The 18,113-nt window shown below is 42.9% G+C and overlaps 2 protein-coding genes across 2 annotated transcripts in view; both read right to left on the bottom strand.

Moving 5' to 3' along the window:
- Window positions 1-1,107: 1,107 nt before the first annotated feature.
- On the bottom strand, window positions 1,108-14,444 carry LOC135082372 (asparagine--tRNA ligase, cytoplasmic). Its single transcript, XM_063977168.1, has 10 exons — window positions 14,288-14,444; window positions 13,868-14,215; window positions 12,611-12,831; window positions 12,097-12,215; window positions 11,452-11,625; window positions 8,317-8,445; window positions 7,406-7,550; window positions 6,505-6,609; window positions 5,165-5,375; window positions 1,108-1,329 (listed from the first exon to the last, which is right to left on the bottom strand). Exons 1-10 carry the CDS (start codon window positions 14,298-14,300, stop codon window positions 1,145-1,147), a joined length of 1,650 nt encoding a protein of 549 aa, XP_063833238.1. The 5' UTR covers window positions 14,301-14,444; the 3' UTR covers window positions 1,108-1,144.
- A 451-nt stretch (window positions 14,445-14,895) lies between these two features.
- The window catches only part of LOC135082479 (fatty acid synthase-like), a 36,112-nt gene continuing 32,894 nt past the window's right edge, over window positions 14,896-18,113 (bottom strand). Inside the window, exons 36-39 of the mRNA XM_063977275.1 lie at window positions 17,509-17,650; window positions 16,087-16,263; window positions 15,694-15,802; window positions 14,896-15,561 (exon numbers count right to left, since the gene is read on the bottom strand). Coding sequence (XP_063833345.1) covers window positions 14,993-15,561; window positions 15,694-15,802; window positions 16,087-16,263; window positions 17,509-17,650 — 997 coding nt within the window. The 3' untranslated portion in view covers window positions 14,896-14,992. The remainder of the gene's footprint in view (window positions 15,562-15,693; window positions 15,803-16,086; window positions 16,264-17,508; window positions 17,651-18,113) is intronic.

The raw sequence follows: 18,113 nt of genomic DNA, 5'->3' as shown, positions 1-18,113 counted from the left end.
AATTGTATGATACTAATTGCATTGGAATAAAATTGATAAGTACCTACCTACCAACAGTATGTGCGGACTTGCATCCGCATGACAACCGTCCGGCTCAAAGCGTCTAATTTGAAAGAGCTCATAGGTATGCAAATTAACACTGGCCAGAAACCTGCAAACGAAAAAAAAAAAACTAAGTCAAGGATAGTCTATGCTCTGTTGTTGTACCAGTGTAGTATGTTGCGATATAATGGAGTCTGTGCTCTGTTGTTGTACCAGTGTAGTATGTTGTGTTGATGACCTCGCGCTGATGTTAATTTATGAATCAGACCGTAGGCGTAGTTAACATAGACTGTGTGTGGCATACAGTAAAGAAACTAGTATTTTAAGACACTGGTTACACTAGTTTTCCGTATCTACACTGACACTGGCCAGTGGCAAAAGAAGAAAACAAAGGCGCAAAAAAAAAAAACAAAAGAATGACGTAGTAAACTTCAAAAGATTTTTAACAGAACGCACCATGGGTTGTCATTTTACACGTGACCGTGATGTTACTGGCCAAAAACAAAATTAGCAAAGGAAACAAAGAAAAAATCAAAAGACAGTCAGAAGCGTTATATTTGAATCAGAATGGCGTCCACTTTATGGCGTGCATCTCTCGAGGAAGCGCGGGTAGAGGCACACGTCGCGGATGTGGTAGCGATCCAGAAGCCAGCACAGGAAGCGCTCCAGGCCGAGTCCGTAGATGAGAGCTAGCTCTTATGTACTTGGAATAGATGCTATAATGCGACAAAATTTTAGCCTGATGTGACCGTACCTATAGTATGGAGACGGGTCGACGCCCTACATCAGACCATAGACATCATAGTATGTGTGCCATAGACTAGTAAGAAACCTAGTGATTAGACACTGGTCACGCTGGTTTTGGGTACTTAAACTCGGTTGCAAAAGAAGCAAACAAAAAACTCCTGAGCGTAAACAAAAGGCTGTGGTAATAATCGTCAAAATCAACAGATTTTTAAAATAAAGAATGCGTCTTGCTTTTCGAACGTCATAAAATAAATCAAGACATTGGCCAGAATCCTGCAAGGCTGCAAACGAAAAGAAATCGAAAAAAGAAAAACAAAAGACAGTCAGAAGCGTTATATTTGAATTAAGAATCAGTTTATGGCGTGCAGCGCTCCAGGAAGCGCGGGTAGAGGCACACGTCGCGGATGTGGTAGCGATCCAGAAGCCAGCACAGGAATCGCTCCAGGCCAAGTCCGTAGCCACCGTGCGGGACACTGCCAAACTTGCGCTGGTCCGTGTACCAGTAGTACGGCGACGGGTCGATGCCTTCGCGCTTGTAGCCTGGGGATAAAAAAAAACAAAGTTTAACCCGTAAAATGTTTAAAAGTAAAGATTTATGAATATTGGAGACTTGGCTGTATGGCATTATGCCTTTGCCTTTTTCTTGCTAAATAAAATAATAGACTCTAGAAAGGTATAAATGACCTAAACTGAACTGTCCCACCAAACTCATTGACAAGGGGGCGCCACCATCGTTCAACTACATAGTTTACAACATGGCAAAAATCGGAACCAGCGATCCCGTATTGACGGTGGCGCCCCGCTGTCAATGTCACGGGTAGGAAAGTTCAGTATATTGGGTCTATAACCCTTAATACTGGCAAGATAAATTAGTGGCTCAAGTTTGGAAATAACAGTTCATGGTCCCATATCTTCATGGATCCACAGACGACGTCCGGGTCTATTTGTCACTGTCGCTCATACGGGCGAGATGCTTTGCAGGAGAGGGATGGCAACATTCAAAACTGCGGATGTTTTTTTCTTAGTAGCCCCGCTATGCGTTTTTCAAACATGTATGTATTTTATTGTAGGTATCAGAATTCCTGCAGTTTTATTCAATAGAACGATCTTAGTACAAAAGTTAACTGGGCTTTCAAAAAGGCTCGAGCTTTCAAAAAGGCTCTAGCTTTCAAAAAGGCTCGAGCTCTCAAAAAGGCTCGAGCTCTGCCAAAGACTCCAAGCTGCATACAAACGAGGCGAGCCCCGAAAAAGGCTCGAACTCTAAAAAAGACTTCCGAGTCGTCGAGCTTCATACAAACGAGGCGAGCCCTGTAAACGACTCTGAGCTCTCGGCAAAAGGACTCGTAAGCCTCGAGCCTTTTGTACATCACTAATGCGAATGCGATGTTTGACATCAATCCTCGTACCTTCCATCAGCTCCTCATGATCCCATATCCTCAATCCTCATGGACCCACCGACGACCTGCGGGTCTATTTGTCACTGTCGCTCATGCGGGCATCTCGCTTCGCGTGAGAGGAATGGCAATATATGATACTTCGGATGACCTTTTTCGGAGTAACTCCGCTGTCATCTTGCGCTCTGGGATCTCTAGGATGTGCTGCATATGCGATGTTTGACACCAATTTACGTACCTTTCATCAGCTCCTCATGCATCCACCTACGACCTCCGGGTCTATTTGTCACTGTCGCTCGCTCGCTCGCTTCGTATTTAGGAGTATGCTCGCTGTCATTTTGAGCTGTCACCTGTGGTATGTCCTGCGCTGTTTGCCACCAACCCACGTACCTTCCATGAGCTCCTCGTGGCCCCATATCCTCATGGAGCCGCCGACGATCTCGCCCACGCCCGGCATGAGCACGTCCACAGACTCCGTCAGCCGCTCGTCGTCGTCGCACCGGGACATGTAGAACGACTTGATCTCCGGCAGGAACTTGCAAAGTAAGAGGTCTACTCCGAAATGCCGTCTCAAAGTTTTGGGTCTTCTGTCACCCTCGCTCATGCTGGTATCTCGCTTTGCGTGAGAGGGATGGCAATATCAAACTTCGGATGACGTTTTTCGGAGTAGCCCCACTGTCATTTTGAGCTCTGTCATGTGTGTTTGACATAAATATACGTACCTTCTATCAGCTCCTCGTGGTCCCATATCCTCATGGAGCCGCCAACGACCTCCGGGTCTATTTGTCACTGCCGCTCATGCTGGTATCTCGCTTAGCATGAAAGGGATAGCAACATTCGGAACTTCGGATGATACTTTTTGGAGTAGCTCCGCAGGATCGCACCTGTCATTTGTCGCTCTGGAATCTGTAATATCCTGCGCTGTTTGACACCAACCCACGTACCTTCCATGAGCTCCTCGTGGCCCCATATCCTCATGGAGCCGCCGACGATCTCCGGGTCTATTTGTCACTGTCGCTCATGCGGGAATCTCGCTTCGTTTTTAGGAGTAACCCCGCTGTCATTTTGTGCTGTCACCTGTGGTATGTCCTGCGCTGTTTGACAGCAACCCACGTACCTCCCATGAGCTCCTCGTGGCCCCATATCCTCATGGAGCCGCCGACGATCTCGCCCACGCCCGGCATGAGCACGTCCACAGACTCCGTCAGCCGCTCGTCGTCGTCGCACCGGGACATGTAGAACGACTTGATCTCCGCCGGGAACTTGCACAGTAGGAGGGCTCCGGGTCTGTTTGTCACTGTCGCTCATGCGGGCATCTCGCTTTGCGTGAGAGGGATGGCAACATTCGAAACTTCGGATGATATTTTTTGGAGTAGCCCCGCTGGATTGCGACTAATTTTGCGCCCTGGAATCTGTAATGCCCTGCGATGTTTTACATCAATTGACGTACCTTCCATCAGCTCCTCGTGGTCCCATATCCATATGTGGGTCTAAGAGGTTAGACCCACCGACGTCCTCCGGGTCTATTTGTCACTGTCGCTCATGCTGGTATCTCGCTTTGCGTGAGAGGGATAGCAACATCTTAGTAATCCGCTGTCATCTTGCGCTCTGGTATCTTTAGGATGTGCTGCGAAAGCGATGATGTTTTTCGGAGTTACCCCGCAGGATCGCGACTATCATTTGACGCCCTGGAATCTGTTAAGTCCTGCGCTGTTTGACAGCAGCCCACGTACCTTCCATGAGCTCCTCGTGGCCCCATATCCTCATGGAGCCGCCGACGATCTCGCCCACGCCCGGCATGAGCACGTCCACAGACTCCGTCAGCCGCTCGTCGTCGTCGCACCGGGACATGTAGAACGACTTGATCTCCGCCGGGAACTTGCACAGTAGGAGGGCTCCGGGTCTGTTTGTCACTGTCGCTCATGCGGGCATCTGGCTTGCGTGAAAGGGATAGCAACATTCGGAATTGCGGATGACGTTTTTCGGAGTAACCCCGCTGTCATCTTGCGCTCTGGGATCTTTAGGATAGGACCTATTAACGTACCTTCCATCAGCTCCTCGTGGCCCCATATCCTCATGGAGCCGCCGACGATCTCCGAGTCTATTTGTCACTGTCGCTCATGCGGGCATCTCGCTTCGCGTGAGAGGAATGGCAATATATGATACTTCGGATGACGTTTTTTGGAGTAACCCCGCTGGATTGCGATTCATTTTACGCCCTAGAATCTGTAATGTCCTGCTATGTTTCATGACAATTTACGTACCTTCCATCAGCTCCTCATGGTCCTGTGTCCTGGTCCATGGTGTGTCCAGCGATGATTGACATCAATCTACGTACCTTCCATGAGCTCCTCGTGGCCCCATATCCTCATGGAGCCGCCGACGACCTCGGGGTCTATTTGTAACAGTCGCTCATGCTGGTATCTCGCTTTGCGTAAGAGGGATGGCAACATTAGGAACTTCGGGTCACGTTTTTCAGAGTAACCCCGCTGTCATCTTGAGCTCTGTCATCTGTTGTAAGTCCTGCGCTGTTTGCCACCAACCCACGTACCTTCCATGAGCTCCTCGTGGCCCCATATCCTCATGGAGCCGCCGACGATCTCGCCCACGCCCGGCATGAGCACGTCCACAGACTCCGTCAGCCGCTCGTCGTCGTCGCACCGGGACATGTAGAACGACTTAATCTCCGGCAGGAACTTGCAGAGTAAGAGGTCTACTCCGAAATGCCGTCTCAAAGTTTTGGGTCTTCTGTCACCCTCGCTCATGCTGGCATCTCGCTTTGCGTGAGAGGGATGGCAACATTCGAAACTTCGGATGATATTTTTTGGAGTAGCCCCGCTGGATTGCGACTAATTTTGCGCCCTGGAATCTGTAATGTCCTGCGTTGTTTCACACCAATTTACGTACCTTCCATCAACTCCTCATGGTCATGTGTCCTGATCCATGGTGTGTCCTGCGCTGTTTGCCACCAACCCACGTACCTTCCATGAGCTCCTCGTGGTCCCATATCCTCATGGAGCCGCCGACGATCTCGCCCACGCCCGGCATGAGCACGTCCACAGACTCCGTCAGCCGCTCGTCGTCGTCGCACCGGGACATGTAGAACGACTTGATCTCCGCCGGGAACTTGCACAGGAGGATCGGGACGCCGATCTCGTCTGTCATCTTGCGCTCTGGCATCTCGGGAATGTCCTGAAATGTGTGAAAACAGTTAATAGGGATGATGACTGGGTCATGAAATCGAAATTCTATTTAGTCCGTCAGACAGATATTTAGAAAATACATATTAGACTCATATTTTTTATTTTTTTCCATAATCGAATAATTACAGTATTATATTGAGTTGAAATGTCGCGTGACGTCACTTTTGAGTAAAAATTCTACTCAAGCGTGACGTATCGCGCCATTTTAACTCGATGTAGCACTGTTATTATTTAATTATGAAAGAAAATAAAAAATATGAGTCTAATATTTTCTAATTATCTGTCTGACGGACAAATAATTGAAATTTTGTCATCTAGCCTATTGACATGTTTCAGATCTGAGTACAAGACCTTTTATGAAAACTGTCTGTTAGTTGAGTATTTTTTTCTATTTTGGTGCACTTCCCATCAATTTTTAAACTTTTTTTACATGCATGACAAGGCAGGTATTTGATCGCACCTGGTGTTAAGTAAGATGCAGTCTAGGATGGTACATAATAATATCTGTCCTGTAAGTAAGTGCCTATTCACTCTCAATATAATCCAAATACGTCACTATTTCCCATACATTATTGAACTGTCAATGCGCAAAAATACAAAATACTAGCGGCCGCCCGCGACTTCGTACGCGTGGACCCCATTTTACCCCCTTAGGGATTGAATTTTGCAAAACCCCGTCTTAGTAAGCATCTACATTCTAAAAGGAACTCCCATGCAAAATTTGAGATTCCTAGCACTTGTAGTTTCTGAGATTTCGTGATAAGTGAGTAAGTCAGTGTTCAGTGACCTTTCGATTTGACCTTTTGATTTCGATTCAAATAAACCCAATTTATATAAACACTAGCGGCCGCCCGCGACTTCGTACGCGTGGATCCCGTTTTACCCCCTTCATCTATCTTACGCGGTTTAGATTTTATCATACAAATGTTTTTTCCCGCTAATTCCCGTTCCCGTGGGAATTTCGGGAATTCCTTTCTTAGTGCACTTTTACGGTACCTAAGCTACGTCCCTTCCATATTTCAAGTACCTACGTTTAGCCGTTTAGGCTGTGCGTTGATATGTCAGTCAGTCAGTTTCTCCTTTTATACATATTTAGATTTTAAACTAAAACTCCTTACCTCTCCGAACTCGTAGAAAGACCCATCCTCCTTAGTGATGTTGTGTTCCCGCAAGTATTCGATGGCCTCGGTGTAGGCCATGCGCTTGAACGGCCTCTGCGGCTTCTGTTGATGGCATTTGTTGTTAACAATATGAGGGGACGTTAACCATGACATGCACTGTACTGTTCTATGTATTGTGGTCATTCTGATCAATACATACGCTTATACAAAAGACGAGTTCTACATTGTTTAGTTTTAGGCCCAGAACAGACGGTGAAACGCAACTGCAACGAGACTGCAACTGCTAGTTGAAAGTTTCAAACTGGTCGCGCGTGTGGTCTCTCAACGGACGCTATGGCAGAAACTTAGATGCAACTCAAAAGTAACTAGCAGTTTCGTTTCACCGTCTGTTCTGGGCCTTAAGAGTGAGATTGAGGTATTTTTTTTACATTTAAAACTACAATGTCATTGAGAATGTAGCATAAAAATTTTGGTCATGACCATAACCTACTTTATGTCATCACGTTGCCACGTACATAGACAGGAAAAAACTCATGCTCTTATTATTTTTTACATCTAATTTTTTATCTATGAATGAACTGTGGAAACTGCTTTTCTGTCCTATTTTTAGTCTCACTGTTTTATATCTGTGTATGAAAATTGTTTTGATAAATAAATACATTATCGGGATTTGAAAGCTTAATTAAAATAAATGGTTTTAATGCTCAAGCATTTAGGCCTTCATTTCTAGTTTAGAGTCAATGTTGTGTAGTCTTTGAGAACAAAAAATAAGGAGTAAAAACCGATTGAGAGGGGGTGATTCTGGTGCTCAAATAAGGGGTAAGTGCACAAATGCTATTTGGTACTAACATAGAAGTTTAAAAAAAATCACGTGTTTTCTTAATTAATACTTTCCTACCTTGAAGTTAGGGTTCAGTTCGTAGACCAGCTGTCCCTCAGGTGAGGCCAAGACTCGGTCCACCACGTCCACCACCAGGTCCTCAAGCCGGTTTAGCAGATCCTCGAACGTGATGAAGGGACATTCGGCCTCTACGTGGCTGTATCTGTGGGTGGATAAAGTCATTTTTATCAGTTCAGACAGTAGGGCAATAAAGTTCACTACAAACGTACGAGTAAGTAAGTAGAGTTATGAATATACAGCAAAGGCCACCGTAGAAGTTAGGTTACGTTATACCATAAAAGCTGATTTTTATCAATATTTATAAAAGCGAAAGGTCACCGACTGACTGACTCACTCACTCATCACGAAATCTCAGAATCTACAAGTGCTAGGAGTCTTAAATTTTGCATGGGGGTTCTTTTTAGAACGTAGGTGCTCACTAAGACGGGATTTTGCAAAATTCAACCCCTAAGGGGGTAAAACGGGGTCCACACCTACGAAGTCGCGGGCGGCCGCTAGTATATTATAATATTTGGGCAATAATTAGACGTAGTTTTTCCTCATCAGCTAGACAGTTTTGACAGTTCCAACTCCTTGCCAGACAATCTTTTGAGGCTAGCTGCCAAAGCCACGATGGCCCAAACTTCATGATGCACCAACATTCTAACCAATATTGGGAGCATACGCTGACAAATTTTCAGCTTTTACAAAATGACGTAGGTCTGGCGTTCACCAGCTCTTAGTCTATAGGTCTAACGCCCGTATTCACAAACGATGCTTGCTTAAGTGAAGCAGCAAATCGAACGCACAGCGTGGAATAGAGCTCTGTGATTGGTTCATGTCTCATCCTGTTCGTTCACGCTCACTATGAGACCTCATAGTAATGTTTGTGAATACGGGAGTAACATACAATTTGTGAATATACTTACTCGGCCAAATGTCTCCTGGTGCGCGACTGCTCTGCGCGGTAGGACTGCGCAATGCAGTACACGTCGCCGAGAGACGCCAGACACGTCTCGAGATACAGCTGCGAGCTTTGGGTCAGGTATGCTTGCTCGCTGCGGACAAATGTATGGGTTAGTGTTAACTGTTGGACTGATAACAATCCTACTAATATTATAAATCCTACTAATATTATAAATGCGAAAGTTTGTGTGGATGTCTGGATGTTTGTTACTCTTTCACGCAAAAACTACTGAATGGATTTTGTTGAAACCCAGATTAACATAGGCTATAATTTATGACGATATATGACAAACTAAATTTCAATAAATAAATAAGACGTGGGTAAAAAGCGCTATCTATCGTCATTGGTTAAAATCTACAGCGCTGGACAAATATTTTTGACATTCGTAAATATCCATGCGGGGGAAGCCGTGAAACGCCATCTATCGAGGTCCACGCGTATGAAGTCGCGGGCGGCCGCTAGTAACATAATAAATCGTAAGAATATACCGCGTTATAATTGCTTAATGTGTTTAATTTTAGTCATGTATCATATATGATTCATGTCATTCAGTTACTAAATACAATTTCACGCTCATATAAGTTTACTAATGTACAGAAAATTACACATCAAATGAAAATTCGCAACAAAATGTATGATACATTTTGCGTCTAATCCGACGTAAATGTGCACTGCATTATTTTAGTTTTATTCCTGTATCAGATATGATTCACGAATTAACTTTATTGCATAAAGAAAAGGGTACAAAAGGCGAACTTAGTGTCATAACTTACTATTATCTCCCAGTCAATTTTTCGTCTAACCAAGAAACTAGATTAGGCGTAGAAGTGGTACTAAATATGATTTATAATTATTATTACTGACGGGATTGCTACCATGTACCTTAACTTTCAGTTTCCGATATTTCGGCACTGTTGCAAGCGCCATGGTCACGGAGTAAGAGTAGGCGCACACCGTTGATTTTTCGTCGGCCGATAGTTTAGTCGGGCAGTTGATCAGTATGGGCATGTATGGGAGTGCGCACACTACGCCGATTCGTTTGGCCGATTCTTCATACAAATTAATATCGGGCACAACTATCGGCCAACTAAAAATCAACGGTGTGCGCCTACTCTAACTGAATAATAATACGACTCACCCAAAGTAGCTAAACTTGAACAAGGTGCTGCCTCCTTCGCACTGCGTTTGTACCAGCGTAGGCGGGGTGACTTCGGTGTAGTGACGCGACGCGAAGTGTTCCCGGATTAATCGTCTAACTTAGAAACTGAGGCGTAGAAGTGGTACTAAATACGACTCACCCAAAGTAGCTAAACTTGAACAGAGTGCTGCCTCCTTCGCACTGCGTTTGTACCAGCGTGGGCGGGGTGACTTCAGTGTAGCGACGCGAAGTGTTACCGGATTAATCGTCTAACTTAGAAACTGGATGAGGCGTAGAAGTGGTACTAAATACGACTCACCCAAAGTAGCTAAACTTGAACAAGGTGCTGCCTCCTTCGCACTGCGTTTGTACCAGCGTAGGCGGGGTGACTTCAGTGTAGTGACGTGACGCGAAGTGTTTCCGGATTAATCGTCTAACTTAGAAACTGGATGAGGCGTAGAAGTGGTACTAAATACGACTCACCCAAAGTAGCTAAACTTGAACAAGGTGCTGCCTCCTTCGCACTGCGTTTGTACCAGCGTGGGCGGGGTGACTTCGGTGTAGTGACGTGACGCGAAGTGTTCCCGGATTAATCGTCTAACTTAGAAACTGGATGAGGCGTAGAAGTGGTACTAAATACGACTCACCCAAAGTAGCTAAACTTGAACAAGGTGCTGCCTCCTTCGCACTGCGTTTGTACCAGCGTGGGCGGCGTGACTTCAGTGTAGTGACGTGACGCGAAGTGTTTCCGGATTAATCGTCTAACTTAGAAACTGGATGAGGCGTAGAAGTGGTACTAAATACGACTCACCCAAAGTAGCTAAACTTGAACAAGGTGCTGCCTCCTTCGCACTGCGTTTGTACCAGCGTGGGCGGGGTGACTTCGGTGTAGTGACGTGACGCGAAGTGTTCCCGGATTAATCGTCTAACTTAGAAACTGGATGAGGCGTAGAAGTGGTACTAAATACGACTCACCCAAAGTAGCTAAACTTGAACAAGGTGCTGCCTCCTTCGCACTGCGTTTGTACCAGCGTAGGCGGGGTGACTTCAGTGTAGTGACGTGACGCGAAGTGTTTCCGGATTAATCGTCTAACTTAGAAACTGGATGAGGCGTAGAAGTGGTACTAAATACGACTCACCCAAAGTAGCTAAACTTGAACAAGGTGCTGCCTCCTTCGCACTGCGTTTGTACCAGCGTGGGCGGGGTGACTTCGGTGTAGTGACGTGACGCGAAGTGTTCCCGGATTAATCGTCTAACTTAGAAACTGGATGAGGCGTAGAAGTGGTACTAAATACGACTCACCCAAAGTAGCTAAACTTGAACAAGGTGCTGCCTCCTTCGCACTGCGTTTGTACCAGCGTGGGCGGCGTGACTTCAGTGTAGTGACGTGACGCGAAGTGTTTCCGGATTAATCGTCTAACTTAGAAACTGGATGAGGCGTAGAAGTGGTACTAAATACGACTCACCCAAAGTAGCTAAACTTGAACAAGGTGCTGCCTCCTTCGCACTGCGTTTGTACCAGCGTGGGCGGGGTGACTTCGGTGTAGTGACGTGACGCGAAGTGTTCCCGGATTAATCGTCTAACTTAGAAACTGGATGAGGCGTAGAAGTGGTACTAAATACGACTCACCCAAAGTAGCTAAACTTGAACAAGGTGCTGCCTCCTTCGCACTGCGTTTGTACCAGCGTAGGCGGGGTGACTTCAGTGTAGTGACGAGACGCGAAGTGTTCCCGGATTAATCGTCTAACTTAGAAACTGGATGAGGCGTAGAAGTGGTACTAAATACGACTCACCCAAAGTAGCTAAACTTGAACAAGGTGCTGCCTCCTTCGCACTGCGTTTGTACCAGCGTAGGCGGGGTGACTTCAGTGTAGTGACGAGACGCGAAGTGTTCCCGGATTAATCGTCTAACTTAGAAACTGGATGAGGCGTAGAAGTGGTACTAAATACGACTCACCCAAAGTAGCTAAACTTGAACAAGGTGCTGCCTCCTTCGCACTGCGTTTGTACCAGCGTGGGCGGAGTGACTTCAGTGTAGTGACGCGACGCGAAGTGTTCCCGGAAGGCTCGCGTGACGGCCGCACGCGCTCGCAGCACTTTGGAAGTGTTCTCGCCTCGGATCATTATGTGCCTGGAAGAGAAGGGAACAGTGGAATTATACTTGAAAAAAAGGTGAAGAAGTGTGTCTTCATATTCAGTCTTCAATGTAGAATCCAATTTGTTTACCTGAGATAAATACTCTTAAAGACACTCCTTATGCGGCTATGCCACAGGTCAGGTTTTTAGTATCTTAGACACAAACAAATCTGAACAATCATAACTTTACGCCATTTTTTTTAATTTTGCGGCCAGTTTGAGTCCGATTTTTTTGATTAAAAATTATTAAAATAAACAGATATTTTTACTAAATTCTAATACAAACTTAACTCTGAAGAAAGAAAAAATAACTTGTTGATTACTCAAAAATAAAAGCGTGTCCGCGAAGCAAAGGCTGCTTTTTTTTGCTGGATAGCAATTCTAAGCCTTTGTGCAAGGAAAGAGCCAGCGTTCAAATTTTCCGAAATTTTGTTGGATTGATTGGAAATATATTATTGAACTTTACCTGTTATCTAATTGCACGTCGGGCAAGGCTTCCTCGTTGAGAATTGCATCAGCTCCACCGGGCGGGGCCAGGCCTACCAGTTCCCAGTAGTCGGCTGTGAGTTCATGACCTCCTGGTGCCTGGAAAATGTAATATGGACTTTAGTGATCCTTGAATCACATATCATTCAAAGTTTAGGTAGTCAATCTAGTGATCCTTGAATCACATATGACTCAAAATGTAGGTAGTTAATCTAGAGCAGTTTAGACTAGGCAAATGTTTGTCTTTAGGAAAATTACAAAATTTGTATTGTATTAATTTTATTGACCAAAATGCATCATCATCATCAACAATTTAGCCATAGGACGTCCACTGCTGAACATAGGCCTCTCCCAATGATTTTCACAATGGCCGGTTGGTGGCGGCCTGCATCCAGCGGCAAAATGCATAATTATGATAAAAAACGCATTCCTGAGGTTTTCACTCTAAGGCGAGGAAATATAGTAGGAAACATTCTTTATAGTACGAAACTCACCGTCTTTCCTTCTGGCACAGCTTCTAACTTTCCGTACAATGTCACCGATGACTCCGTTGACAGCACAAGAGCGTTGTACGTCTGACAGAGCACTCCGTGTAGTACACACTGCAGGTATCCGGAACCATCGCGGAGAGTTAAGAAGGTTAGGGCTTTACCCTGTCTTCGGAGACGATGCACCCATCCACGGACGCATATGCGTTGGCCACGGTATTCGGAGGCTGAAGAAAGAAGAAATATAATATTTAAAGAATACTTGGTAGATCAATTTACAATTTTACTGTACACTAAGAAAGTAGTAATGAGGTTTTTGTGTATTAATTTACAACTACTGTCAACAAAGTAAACCATAGATGTGGATACAAAGTAGATGAGGAATTTAGTAAATATGCAGATGATCAATTTAATCACAGATAATATTATATTTCTTGATGTTTTTTAATATGCCTTAACCTTGAGTTTTGCTACTAAAACTAAAATGCAGCATTTTCATTTTATCACTTGTTGAAATGATAATAATATTGACAAGGGTTATCTTTTTTGTCTATACAACATAATATGTATCTATACAACATAAAGTTATATTAATGCCAATTTTTACAAACTGGTTAACTACTAAAGTTTATTATCTTGACTGAATACTAGAATGCATTGGGTCTACATGCTAAGTATGAGTCAGAATTGCAATCGTGACTCAGTTGATAGCTATTTGGTTTTACCAGTAACACCAAGATAGTAACTATTGGATGTATGGAGGGAGAAATTACAGTGTTGCATCAGCCTCAAGGTCATGCAACATTTAATTTTAAAAATGTAAATTAAAACAGACAAATCAATATTTTACATATAGGTGCTTTTGATTTAATGAATGTACCTATATTATGTATTGAAATGGAAATCAATGAATTAAACATTGACATGTTGAATAATTTCAGCATTCAGCTTTTAACTCCACACAAATAGTTTTAATTGTGACTATTTACACAAGTGTTTGTGTGTTTACACTTGAAGTTGATAAATACTTTGATATTTTCATCAAAAAATAACGAACTATTCTTTTCGCTATCATTGATACGCTGTTTCAATTCAGGCAGACGTTAAAACTATACACAATGATGAATAGGATCTACTGAAATAAAATATTTGACCAAATAGAGTTTTTACAGGCTCAAGTATCATTTTATACTGAACTTAATATAGTTATTTACAATGTTATTGTGGAAGTAATACATAAATTAGAGTCTCATCTTATCTTACCTTGGAAAATCTTCACGACTTTAGCTTTCGGCAGACTTGGATCCTCTTTAATTTCGATTTTCTTCGCATCTTCAAGGTTCTGCTGTCTCTTGTCGTTGGACTCCTCCTCGGCCTTCGCTTTATCAGCCGCTTTGTAGTTCTCTCTGACCCATATTTTCTGGATCTTCTTTAATTGGGACTTCGCAGCGACGTCATACTGTTTCCCATCGTCTTTCGAGTCGACGTAAATAGTAGGGAAGGGCTCCTTTCCAGCGTGTCGCATGGCCTGCAGAACGGTCTTAAAAGGCTTCTCAGCTGTCCCATCCCCGGCCTCATCGCTCCCGGTCTTATCAGACGTATAAATCTCACCTAAAATAATTATTAATATCATCCACTGCATACGTGTTCAACCATAAGGTTATAAAGTAGGATATAACTTACCGCTTTCCGGCATGGTGTTTGCTTATTATAAAAAATAAATAAAAACGACCCTACTAATAACGATTAGTGGAAATGCAACTTATTTTACAATTAAATGCTGCAATTTTTTCACCGCATTGCACCACGAAATAGACGACACCTGACAGATGGATGAACACATAAATGACAGCTGACATTGACAGCTCTAGCATATTGATTTTTGTTCCGATTTAGGCCAAAATCGATTTTATATCCTATTTTATGATGTTTGCTTTTTACTGTTTAAAAATTTAAAGCATAGGCTTTTTCACAGTGATAGGTATTGAATTTTGAATGTGCGACTGGACTGGACTCTTTCTCTATGCCCGGGAGTTGACCATAACATGATCATATTAACCTTCTTTGTTCTGCCTGTGGGATTCGAACCCATTGCACCTGGTCAATAACTTAAGTATTTAAGATTCAATCACCTACCTAATTTCTAAGTTTAGAGCTTATAAGATATTGACTTTATGGAGCATACTATAGGTACTTGAATGATGATCACATTGCAGATCAATATGAAAAGGAAAATTAACAAAACAAGACGTCATTCCAATAAGCTATTTATTAATTTATGTATTTATCTTTTACAAAAAGTTTAGGTTTCTCCAAATTTTTTAATCAACAGTCAGTAACAAACTTAATAATCCCAAAATCCCTAAAACACAAAGTAATCCTTCTAAATTATTTGCCTTCATCATCAAAATCTTCCATGGTCATGTAACTATCCGCATTCAAAAGATATGTTTCGCAAAGATTCTTCTTTTCGAATTCTTCCCTTATTTCTGGATCTAGATGTTGGTTGATGATGGTAGCGCAGCGTAGGTCCTTCAGCGCATGCGCAAGACTTGAACTCAGGTTGTGGACTGTTATGGGTTGATGGGAGTACTTTTGCAAAGGTTCAGGGTTGAGGGATTTAAAGCTGTTAGGACGAATGAGGATGAGGCGAGAGCGCAAAGGTTTTAGGCAAGGGGTGTACTGAGTAGCTTGGATGAGCCGTGCCAACGCTGCGTTGAACTGACTGCGCACATATTGCGCTGACTGCGGCACACGGCCTAATAACGCTCGTACGCATACATCCACCTTCTCCTCCCACGATGAACCCTCGCTGAACGCCACCCCACACTTCCCGCCCATCAAGCCGAACATGTGACGGATTAATCCGTCTTCATCAAATCCTTGGAACTCTGCCTCAAGAAGCATCTTGAATTGTTCTGGTGCGTCTCCAATACAGTAAACGATGCCATCGTATCCTGTGAAAAGAAATAAGCTTAACCAAGGGTTACACAAAATACACGAGTGTCCTGTGAGAGCGAGAGAAGCTAGCTTTTAAGATAATTTATACTATTGCAATTTAATTAAGTGTTTATGTCTGATTTTCTCACCAAGTCCTTCCAGTATTGTTGCTAATTCCAATGCCACCAAGACTCCACTCTCATAGCCCACTAGGTAAAACTTCTTATTTACATTATAATTTATTCTCTTCAGCAGGATCTGAAAAAAAAACGTTTTTTTTAATGATCGGTGATAAATAACAAGCAAAAAGTATTTTGGTTCAACTGGAGGAGAAATCATTATTGGCACACCTATAAGAGTCATATTTTTCTGGCAGTATTAATATAATTTACCTAAACAACGAGAAAATTTTCAACATTATTAGGACGAATCGGATGTACCCTTTTAGATAACCGTAGGTACTTATTATTCCCAATCATTAGTGATGCTTGCAGTACTTAAATTAGTTTTGCAAACAGTTGTGATCGAAAACTCGGACTCACCTCAGCATATCTCTTAGCTGTCTCCTGAATACTTTCATCCAAAAAGTCAAGGCTTGGCTGCAAGACTAATGCTGCCAACTTGAGTCTCTCACACAGTTCCCTGAAGCGTTCACAGTGACCTTCCAACCCTGGGACGATGCACAACGTAGTTGCATTCATGTCGATCTCATCGTCTCTCTGTAAAAGTGTAATAGTTTTATCTGGATGATGAAGACATCTAGCTAGTAGCAAGCAAGAGCTCGTCTCATCATCGTTATTAGATCAAACCAGAAAAATGTTTGTTTAAACTTTTATAAGTAGGCCAGTAGAATTAAACACAAAAATTGATCAAATCGGAAATAATTCCAACAAAAGATTTTATTGCTTTAATGGCTTCATTGGTTGCCCATTAAGACTCTCATAAGTTTTCGACTTCGACGGAGTTGTGCTTAAGTGGTGGGGGCCCTCGAAAGGGGCGATTTTTCGGTTTTCCGGTTATACCGCGTAAAGGACTTACCCTATCGAAAAGTGGTCTTCATGACGGTTGAAGGGCACTTAATCCTGCATTAAATAAGACCAAATTCATATATCTTGGACTAACCGTTCTCGTGCTTATCTTCGACAAAGTAGAAAATGTACTAATAATTAATGACCCTCTCCACGTCCAATGGCTCGTTACCTGCAGGATTCCAAGTCAGTACAAGGAAGAGACAGCAGCCAGCAGCCATAGTAGATAACAAAGAGTCGTTCAGGAGAGTGCAAGGAAGAGGTGCAGCAGCTGTAGTTAAGGATCGGCTAAGACGAACAAGGATAGGTGAATCTAACTCGCGAGCCTTGACAGGGATACGCTGGTTAAGGCGGCCCTTTACAAGGCTTGGGAGCCTGCAGGTGACGAGCTATTGGACGTAGAGAGGGTTATTAATTATACGTACATTTTCTACTTTGTCGAATATAGGTACGAGAACGGTTTGTACAAAACATATAATTTTGGTCTTATTCAATGCAGGATTAAATGCCCTTCAACCATCATGAAGACCACTTTTCGATAGGGTAAGTCCTTTACGCGGTATAACCGGAAAACCGAAAATACGCCCCTTTCGGGGGCCCCCACACCACTTAAGCACAACTCCGTCGAAGTCGAAAACCTAGGAGAATCTTAATGGGCAACCAATAAAGCCATTAAAGCAATAAAATTTTTTGTAGGAATTATTTCCGATTTAAAATCTAATTCTACTGGCCTATTAACGGTACAAGTAGTAAGAGTAGGTAAGTTCAGCAGTCATAAAATAGTGCATGGGCATAATATTCTTTAGCCTGATGCTAAGGTAAATTTTTAAAGATTTCTTAGAGAGTAAATTTTTTCACGTCCTTCTTTCATTTTACTACGAGCAAAAAGCAAATCCTTGAAGAAGGTAAGCAAGTAAGAAAAAAGACGAGGATTACCATAGTAGCACAGAGTAATGTGGGCATAAACACCATCTCCGTGGTAGCCGATAACTCATCGGTATCCACATGGGTAAAGAAGATGTCCAAGCCTTTGACTTCCTTCAATATTGTCCCACTGTTTTGGTCAATTTCTTGGATTCTACAAAAAATAGTCACAGTGTTATTATTAGTATACCTACTTATTGAATTGAGTAATATCAGAGTAAATACAATCGCACACCTAGATCTAAACTGAGACAACTCAAAAAAGGGCATTTTTCAGGAGGCGAAAAAAACGTATTGCTACATTTTTTGTTAGGGAAGTTATGAAACTCAGTTTTATTTTAGATTATTGATAGGCTGTGAAATGACCCTGTATATAAAGTGGGTCAAAAAATCTATCCCTTTTACCTTTAATCGCAGTTTTTTTAGTTGTTACATTTTAGGAGAATGACTTTGTACAAATAATAAACTATATTTAGACTTGAATCAGTTTTGTTTGGACATTTTGAGATTTGAGTTCTCCTTTTCCACTCTTAAAATTTTTATATCGTGTCATTTAACTTGATTCTGATTTTCGTCTAAAACCAAATTAGTTCCCCACATTTTTTGCAAGATTTTAG

This window comes from Ostrinia nubilalis, chromosome 21, assembly GCF_963855985.1.
Source record: "Ostrinia nubilalis chromosome 21, ilOstNubi1.1, whole genome shotgun sequence".
In the NCBI taxonomy this organism is placed as follows: Eukaryota; Metazoa; Arthropoda; class Insecta; order Lepidoptera; family Crambidae; genus Ostrinia; species Ostrinia nubilalis.
Note: the sequence above shows the minus strand (reverse complement) of the source record. Positions and strands in the feature narration are given on the sequence as shown.